At 53.0% G+C, this 9,834-nt stretch overlaps 1 protein-coding gene across 1 annotated transcript; it reads left to right on the top strand.

Moving 5' to 3' along the window:
- Nucleotides 1–2,459: 2,459 nt before the first annotated feature.
- On the top strand, nucleotides 2,460–6,442 carry LOC141569674 (paraneoplastic antigen Ma6E-like). The gene is given in 6 exon segments (XM_074323869.1): nucleotides 2,460–2,767; nucleotides 3,346–3,700; nucleotides 3,703–3,762; nucleotides 3,765–4,172; nucleotides 4,175–4,776; nucleotides 5,862–6,442. Coding segments are annotated over 5 exon segments (1,359 nt in total). The 5' UTR covers nucleotides 2,460–2,767; nucleotides 3,346–3,417; the 3' UTR covers nucleotides 5,868–6,442.
- Nucleotides 6,443–9,834: the final 3,392 nt, after the last annotated feature.

Genomic DNA, 9,834 nt, shown 5'->3' with positions numbered 1-9,834 from the left:
ACAACATAGATCATAGGGTTTTTACTTTTTAGTTTGTCAATATGCAGATTTACACTGATAGAATTTCAAATGTTGAAACCAAACTTGCATTCTCATGATGGACTCTTTAATCATGATATGTTATCATTTTTGTATTTTGTTGAACTCGATTTGCTAAAATTTTGTTTAGAATTTTTGCATGTATGCTCATGAAGCATATCGATCTGTAGTTTTCTTTTCATATCATGTCTTTGTGTGGATTTGATATAAAGGTAATGCTGGCCTCATTGAATGAGTTGGAAGTAGGTTTCCTTCTCACTTTTCTGGAAGAGTTTGTGCAGTATTGGCATTATTTCTTCCTTAAACAATTGGTAGAATTTGAGTTTCCTGCTTGCATATTTGTTTGCATGTGAGGGCAGGCCACAAAGGATGCCATGCTGGGTGCCGAAAACTCAAAGACCCAGAAGGCAGAGTTCATGGTGACCATGGCAGAGGAAAAATCCTGGAGAAGAGAGAACCACAGACAAGAAACCCACATTTGGCATATACATTCTGCCCAAATCTCTCATGACCCTTGAGCTGTGTATGCACAGGGCCAACTCCAAGATAAGAGCTGAGCAGAGATTTCACTTAATGCCCAATACAAGGGAGACCAAGTTTGGACTTTGAATTTAGTTAGCTGCCTGCTAACTAAGAACACATAGAATTCACAAATGTGTATGCATCCAATAACAGAATTTCAAACTATATGAAATAAAACTTGGCAGAACAAAGGGAGAAATAGATATTTCCACAATTATAGTTGGAGATTTTAATACCCCTGGCTCGGCAATTTATATTAGACACAAAAAATTACTAAATATATAGAAGATCTGTATGACGTTATTAATCACCTTAACGTCATTGATATTTACAGAACATGACACCCTGCAACTGCAGACCATAGATTCTTTACAAGAACACATTGTACATTCACCTGGATCGATCAAATGCTGGGTCATAAAGTAAGTCTCAACACATTTAGAAAAACTGAAATTTTACATAAGTTATCTATGACTACAAACGAATTCCATTACAAATGAATAACAACAATATATCCCCAAATATTTGGAAAATCAACATCACACTTACAAAAAACAACCCATGGGTCAAAGAAGAAAACACAAAGGAACTTAGAAAATATTTGAAAAGGATTGATAATAAAAATAAAACATCACATTTAATGGGAGGCAGCTGAAGAAGTGACGAGAGGAAGATTTGTTGCTTTGAATATTATGTTAGAAAAGAATAAAGGCATAAAATCAATGCTCTAAGGTTCCATCTAAAGAAGCTAGAAAAAGAAAAGCAAAGTGAATCCAAAATAAGTAGAAAAAATAATAGAGGTAAGAGCAGAACTAAATGAAATAGCAAACAAACTATGGAGAAATATTAGCAAAGCCATATGTTTTTTAAAAGAGCAATGAAATTTATAACCCCTAGCAAGATTAATCAAAAAAGAGAAGGTACATTAATCACCAATATCAGGAATGAAAGAGGGATATCATGATACATCATACAGGTATTAAAAGAATAATAGGGACTATTATGAGCAACCTTATGCCAATAATTTTGATAACTTAGATAAAATTGATGATTTCCTTGGAAACAAAGCAATTTACCAAAACTGAAAACAAATTAAATAGAAAATATGAATAGCTCTATTTCTTATGGTTGAATTTAATTTACTATCAGAAAACTCCTAGAAAAACAACAACACACAACACAAAAGAACATTCCAGGCCCATGGGTGAGTTCTAGCAAATATTTAAGGAATGAAAATCGTGAATCTTACACAAACACTTTTATGAAATAGAGGAGCAGGGAACAATTCCCAACTCATTTTGTGAAGCAAGGATAAACCTGGTGCTAAACCTTGATAGAAAAGGTTATGAAAAAAAGAAAATTACAGAAAAATATCCCTCATGAACAGTGTAGCAAAAATCCTTACCTTTCAGCCAATCAAATCCAGCAACACACAGTAAGGAAAGTTTTTCTATTGTCTATTTACAGATGTTCAGTGACTTGTATAGACTCTATGTTCACCTGACAGGAAGCTCACACATTTTCAATATAATGGCTGCCTGTGTGGTTGCGAGCTGGTTTTACAGTGTAAAGAGGTATGATTAGGCACCTGGCATGGCAACAGCTAACTTGTGTCTGTCGTGGATATTCCAGGCTTAGTGAGGGTAGGCTGTGAGTACAGAGTGGCACTGGGGATATGTTCTTAGATTCCTTTGCCCCCTGCCTCCTCCTGCTTTCCAACCCCCACCCCCCACCCATATTTGCTACAATTATTGATGGAGGTCATTTTGGGGATGGAGGGCCAGTGGGTGTGTCCCTGTTTCTTCTGGAGACTCCAAGCCTTGCCACTTCAAGCCCTTGCCAAGCAGGCCCCGTTACCAGGGCAACACTGACACCTCTTCACGTGCTCTCCTGATCCAGTCATTCGCCCTGCATCCAGACGCAGAGATCATTCTCCCACATCTACCTGGGGCTTCTGGGAGCGCTGGGAAGGCTCCGTGGCCTTAGCACAGAGGGAACTACCTGGGAGACCCCTGGGTTGTGCAGCCATGGGCCAAGTTCTTCTGACTCTCTGGCTCCAGGGCTTTGCAGTGGCCTCTGGAGTCCGCCCTGCAGCCGCAGGCGGTGTTTCCCGCTCCGCAGCGCTCTCAGGGGCGGAGAGAGTGAGCAGACAACCAGGGACTTTGCTCCGTCAGGACCCCAGAAATACCTCAGGCCCGTGCCTTGGGTAGGGGGCCCGATCACTGCCCCAGCAGGAAGGCAGTGGGGGCGGGAGGAGCTTCTCAATCCGGCGCTGGTGGGGACGGGAGGGGTGGCTCCTGGCTACGGAAGGGCAGGTGCTGGTGGAAGAGGGAGGGACTCTGGACTCCGGGGTGTGTGTGTGTGTGTGTGTGTGTGTGTGTGTGTGTGTGTGTTTTGTGTGTGTGTGTGTGAGTGTGTGTGTGTGTGTGGTGGGGATGCACCAGGGAGTCTCCAGGTTGCAGGGGTCAGACCAGACAGCCCAGGGCGCTGGGGCCCTGCGCTAGGAAAGAGAATGAGAGCTCACAGGGCTGCGGGGTTGCAGACGATGGTGGGAGGGACACTGGCTATTAAGGCCGGATCTGGGACTTCGGCCAAGGCCATGGGGGTGGGACGGGTTCTTCTCGCTGTGGAGGTAAGGGTGCAGTGGGGGGGGGCGCTTTGAGCCTCGGCTGTGGGAGGTGGGAGACTTGAAATGGCCAGGGAGGAGCTCCAGGCGTCCGTTGTGTGGGGCGGTGGGGTGGGCTGTGTGGCACTAATGTCCCTCTTGCTCCTTTGCAATCTCAGGCCTCCCCGGCAGATACTGCGACAGTCTGCGAGCCCCTGTCCGATTGCGCCCGCTTCCCCCAGGTCCTGGGGATGGTATTGACGATGCTGCGAAACTGGTGCGGCTGGTTGGGTGCGAAGGCACAGTTGTCCCTGCTTGTCCTGGGCATCCCAAATGATTGCAAGAACCAGGAATTCCAGGAGGCCGTGCAGGCTGCCTTGTGGCCCCTGGGCAAGTACCACGTGCTGGTCAAGGTCTTCAGAAAGGAGCTCAGGTCCAGGGTTGCATTAGTTGAGTTCGCTGACAGTTTAAACCGAAGTCTGATCCCCCGGCAAATACCAGGCAAGGGAGGCACCTGGACTGGGATCTTCCTGCCCAGGCCCCTGATTCTGAGTCACAGGATAGACCCAATTTCCCTGCACAGCCCCAGAGGCAACAGTGGCTGGCAAGGCAGGTGAGGCAGGAGCTGCAGGTGTGGCAGGAAATCCAGGTGAAGCAGGACCTGCCCGGAAGGTAGGATCTGCAGATTGGGCAGGAGCTGCAGGTGAGGACGGACCTGCAGATGTCACAGGATCTGTGGGTTTGGCAAGAGCCACAGGTGAGGAAGAAGCTGTGGGCATGGCAGGAGCCCCAGGAGAGGCAGAGGCCTGGATTCGGCAATGGAACCAGGCCCTGCAGCCTGTGCTGGAAAACGTGGCCGACCCAGAACTGAGAACCTTTTCTGGGACACAAGAGCCAGGCAGCGAGGAAGAGCCCTTTGAGAGCTGGCTGGACCATGCCAATGACATGCTATACCAGTGGCGCCACGTGTCGGAAACGGAGAGGAGGAGGAGGCTGCTGGAGAGCTTGGGGGCCCCGCACTGGCTCTCATGTGTGGCCTCCTGGATGAAAATCCCCACATCACTGCTCACGAATGCCTGGTGGCGCTGGTGCAGGTGTTCGGGAACAAGGACACCCGCATGGCCGCGCGGATGAAGTTCATGACTTGTGCCCAGCAGCCCCAGGAGACCCTGTTTGCCTACGTGATGCGCCTGGAAGGCCTGCTGCAGACGGCCATGGAGAAGAGGGCCATCCACCCCACTCTTGCAGACCAGGTGCGCGCCCGGCAGGTGCTGATGTGGGCCCGCCCCAACAAGACACTGCAGAGCAAACTTGTGAGGATGGGGCTGGAGAGGAGACCGCCTGGCTTCATGGGGATGTTGCGCCTCATTCGAGAGACAGAGACATGGGAAGCCATTCTGGCTGGCAGCCATCAGTTCCAAGTGGAAGAAGAGGCCCTGGCGTGTATTAGACATCTGGCCACCGCCCACGCAGCCCCCTCCTGTACAGGTGCCGCCCAGGCTGCACGGGCCAGTGAAGGTGCTGCCCAGACCACCTCAGGCGATGACGATGCCACCCAGGCTGCCCCGGCCAGTGAAGACGATGCGGAGGCTGCCCTAGCCCATGCCGAGGTCAGTGAGGCAGGTCCCGGCACTGCCGACCCTGCTGAGGCTGCTCCTGAAACCTATGATGCCACTGGGGCAGCCCCTGCCCCTGAGGAGACCACCAAGGCCTCCCCTGCCACTCAGGGAGATGAAAATGCTCCCCCCCTGCAGGCCTAGGCCACGCAGGCCCCTCAGAGGCCCTTAGCGGCCCTGCCCCTGCCAACATGGGCAGTGCTTCCGGGGAGGACCCAGGAGGTCCCATTGGTGATCCAGAGGCCTGGCCCAGGCAGGACACCAGGAGGCTGAGGAGACCCCCCCAGGAGGGGCTTAAGCCCATCCTGGAGGAGTCAGGTAATGAGGACAGGACAGGGGAGATGAGCCCCACCCCGAGTCCTCCTTGGGCAAATAGGCTCAGAAGGCCCAGCGGCCTCCTCTCCTCTGGGGCAGCAGAGCCCTGGAGGCAGGTGGAGTCCAGGCCGGGGAAGCCGCCTCCCCCCCCATGGGGAGCAGGGCCAGGGAAGGGCCCAGCCAGCCCAAACCAAGCCCCCAGGCCCCACTACCCCCAAGGGGCCCTGACCACCACGCTCAGCCCTTCCAAGTGACCACGATGACCACGTGTGACAGCAAATGGGGTGGGGAGAAGTCATCCTGCCTCCATGGCAGCACTACACCCAGCCCCAATCGCTCTCACCTCGGGCAGCCGGCCTGGGAGCAGCCCTGAGCAGCCCATTCCCCATCCCAGCCTAGGTGAGGGACACCAGAAGACGTGTGTCACTCACGCTGCACTGGGAGACATTAGGGGCCATCCCTGGGGGCTCCCATTCTCCGTCCCCTGGAGCAGGCTGCTCCGTGTGCTGGGAAGCCCCCACCCTGTTTCTCTGTAGGCCCCCCGTGTCCCTCGTGTCAAGTCATCACCCCCTGCACCCCTCCACCACACCACACCAAACAGTTCCTGTGCAGAGCCACTAGGTGTGCGTGCCCCCAGGTAGGTGTCCTCGCCGACCTGGGCAGTCACCCCTGGGCCCTGGCACATGCTGTGAGCTTCCTGCCAGCCAAGGCTCTGCTCGTTCTCATCCAGTGTGGTGACCTTAACCTCTGCTTTCTCCATGTAGGTTTAGGCCAACCGCTGCTTGTTCTTGCGGAGAATGTGTGTGTTCTTGTCTGAGCAGTTACCCCGCTGACCACCCCACCCCGGAGACCCTGAGCCCAGCCCCAGGAGACTGCAGGAAACACGGATGAGGGCATGGCCGGTGCTCACCTGTGACCTCAGGAAGGAAGAACTGCACCGGGGCCAGAGGGGACTGTGCTCTGATGTCTCACCCTGTTGTTCTTTGTGACTCAGTTTCCTCGGCCTGGTGGAGTGTCCCCTGCTGTGTTTTCCAGCATCCTGTCCGGGCCATAGGGCAGGGCCAGACCCAGCACGTGGACCAGAGGGGGAGGGGTACCCTGCAGTGAGCGGACATCGCCAGCGTCCATCACCCTTCAGTGGCCAATCGTGGGGCCCTCTGGAAGGGGACCTATGGCAGGAGGGCTGTGGCATAGTGGGGACAGCTGAGACACCTTTTCAGGGTCCCCAGGAGCAAGGGTCCTTAGACCTATGGGCTCTAGTGGCTGTTAGAAGTTCTTTGTGTTTTCATTCCCTTTCTTCAATGGTTTCAGTAAATGTATCTGTTCAATAAATGTCATCGAATGTTTCAGCTGAGTCTCTCGTCTCCTGTGGGCAATTGAAGGAAGGGTCCGCTGGGGGTGAGGGGTACAACTGTAGCCTTGGACTCTGAGTTGGTATTGAGGTATAGTGAAGGCAGGGTACAAGAGATGCTGTGAGGTCCCCTGGGTTGGAACTCGTGGGCACTGGCAGGGGCTGGTTTGGTCCGCAGGAATCTCAGGGATCTTCCAGGAGTAACTGGATTAGACATTGAAGGAAGGGAAGGGACAGCAGGCAGGACCGGAGGCCCTGGGAATCCTGGCAGGGGTGTGGGTTCTTAGTGTGCTCAGTCGGGTCAGGGAGGTCACGTGTTAGTCTTAGAGACAGAGGGGCCTGGGTGTGAGGTCATATACCCCTATAAGGAGCTCGGTGCAGGACTCTGGGGTGGTATGCTTGCTCACCCCTACATAATCAACCTACCCTGCCAGCTGACAAGTGGCCAGCCTCAGTGTAGCCATCGATGGATGTTTGGGCATTTGGGGGTGTGTGATGGCTGAGGGACAGAGGGTGGGCCAGGTGGTGTTTCACGGGTATTATACCTTGCCAGTGGGGAGGACAGGCTGGGTTGATCTTACCACTGCTGGGCCCTCCCCTCTAACCCCAGGGGACCATAAGTCCACCAGAAATTGAGGGCGGCCCTCCATTGGCGATTGAAGTGATCTGAGTCTTTGGGAAACAGACAGAAGGAGGGATTGAGTCCTTCCCTGCCTGTGTGTGGGGAAGGGACGGTACTGTTGACCAGGAAATGGTGAGGGATCCTTGGGGGCTTGCTTAGTTTGTGCCCACGGGCGTCCTCCAGCTATTCTGAAGGGACAGAGTTTTTAACCACCGATAAAGTGCGGGTGAAGGACACAGTCTCCAAAGTAGCTGATGAGCTACGGTGAGCATCTTGCAGGGAGCTGAGGCTCAAGCCTGAGCTTCCCAACCAGTCTGCAGGAACCGTGCATCTGGAGAGACTTGGGCCATGTTGTAAGAGCTGCAAACAGCGGAGCTGCAGGGATGGAGGGGCCCCTGGAAATGCTGGGCACACACAGGCAATCAAAGGGGATTTATGGGGGGGGTGTTTGGAAGGAGAATAACACCTACTGTACCCTCTGAAGTTTTCCCCACCCAAAGCCTCCATCATTTGGGGGCTCCCTCTCAAGGCCACCATCCCCCATCTGGACCCCACCCTTTCTTCCTGGAGCCTTGACCAGGGCTTGCCTCGCAAGCAGCTGTCCCTGCACATGACAGTCCTTCCCTTGAGCACATTGGCCGCCTGCTCCTCTGGGTGCCCTGTTCCTTCCCCGGCTGTCCATCTGGGCTCAAACTCATGCTCCCATTCTCACATTAGAAAGCCGTAGGTCCCTATCTCCTTAGTACCTCTTGGAAGCATCACACAGAAGGAAGATTAACGCCCTGAGCAGATTGCTTTCCTATGCCAGGGTGTGGCTGGATGGATTTCTCTCCAGCAGGGCTGGCAGCCAGCCCAGATTACCAATGAGTACCCTCAGGGCCTGTGGCCCTGTTCCAGGGCACATTAGGCTCTTTAAGATTGCGCTCTGATATCCCTGAGCCCAGACCCAGGTGTTCCAGTACATGCCCACCTGGGCTTGGCACAGGCTGAGCCCTGTGCTGCATGCCCTCCACTCTGGGCTTTCTGTGGCAATGCTTGTGGCAATGCCTTACATGGCACCCCCTCACCTTGTTTCCAGTTCCAAATGGCAGTCCAAGAGCCATGATCTTACCAGGCCAAACAAGGGACAGCAGACTTGGCACTAATGACTCTGCAATCACCAGCCACATACCCCAAAGATGCTGAAGGTTTGGGTCCTGGAAGAAGAGTAAGCCCCTTCCTAAAGGCTTCCATCTCTGAACACTGACTATCTGCCTGGCAGTGGGCTGAGGAACTGGACCTATACTCTCTCATCGAGTCCTCAGAGGAGCCCTGGGGAGGGGGGCACTGTTATGACCCGTCTACTCCAGGTGAGGACACCAGGCCCAAGAAGGGACTTGCCCAAAGTCCCACAACTCTTCACTGCAGGAGCTGGGATTCTAGCCCAGTCTGGCAGACTGCATAGCCTGGGCCCTGGAAACATGACTGAAGGACACTTGAGGCATGTATTTAGCAGTGACAGTCCCAGAATTACAGATAGGGGAATGCCTGGGAGCCGGTGGAGCTGCTAAGGCCAGAAGGATCTGAAGGGAGAGCAGGAAGGTTGGAGGAAGAGGGGGAGCTACTGAGAGGCAAGTGTCATCCTGCCCACCCTGGTGATTCAGGGCCCCAGCAGACCTAGTGATGAAACCACCTTTCACCTCTATAGGCCACACCCTCTCAGAGGAGGGGCCAAGGACACATCCTAGGGGTTTGTTGCTTTCATTGTGTTCCAGGCCCAGTGCATTCCTCCCCAGAAGATGGGTCTTGGGGGACGGGGGGCATTCTGTGGGGATTGTGGCTGGCCTGTTCACTCACACCTTGGGCAGCTGTTCTGTTTGGTGGGGCAAGTCTCTGTGCCAGCAGCTGGACACACGGAGAGGGAGGGGCCAATGGAGGAGAGAGATTGGCCCTATATCAGGAGAGAGACCTGATATAGGTAGTTGTGGCAGGGACCACAGCGGCCCTCTTTGAGCACTTGCTAAGTGCAGGGCACCACTTTAGGACTTTGTTGCATGGGTGCTGCTTTACCTGTGGAGTCCTGTGTCTTATGTTGGGGTGACACAGCATCTGGGACCGAATGTGCTTGGTATGGGGTATGTCTGTGGGCCAGAGATCAACTTTGATGACATGGTACTCAGTCTGCTGGATGCACAGGCTCTCCCTGGAGAAGATGTATTCTGAGCTCAGTCATAAAGGCCAGCCAATGCTAAAAGGTGGAAGGAGGACTGGGGAGAAAATGTCGCCTGTTCCATCGGAAAGAAGAGCCGTGAGCACCATGATGTGTGTATACCTGGAGTGCCAGGAATGCCGAGAGAGAGGGCAGTGATGAGGCATGAGGCTGGAGAATCAAACAGGGACTAGTAGTGAGGTTTTTCATAATAGGTAGAGAGCTCTCTTGAAATCTGCTATGGACAGCATTCTGTGAAAAAGTACTGAAGGGTGGTCTGCATCAGGAAAGAGGTGGCCAGCTTCAGTTATTGCTAAGGGAACCACTACAATTACAAGACAAGAGAGGCTAGAAAGCAATTTGGAAAGATGGAGAGATTTTGAGGCTAGAACAGAAATAATCCTCTGGTGAATGAAAAATACGGTCACAAAAGAGTTTTCCGGAGACACAGGCTGGCCCTCCTGTGACAGGCAGGCTTTCAGTCCCTTCACCTCCTGGTGTCACGCCCATGATTACGTAAAGTTACATGGCAGATGTAATTAAGGTTAGTAATCAGTTGCCCTTACAATAGGGAGA

The sequence above is a fragment of the Rhinolophus sinicus genome, chromosome X (assembly GCF_036562045.2).
Source record: "Rhinolophus sinicus isolate RSC01 chromosome X, ASM3656204v1, whole genome shotgun sequence".
NCBI classification, from domain to species: Eukaryota; Metazoa; Chordata; class Mammalia; order Chiroptera; family Rhinolophidae; genus Rhinolophus; species Rhinolophus sinicus.
The sequence above is the reverse complement of the archived record's forward strand: the minus strand, read 5'-3'. Positions and strand labels throughout refer to the sequence as shown.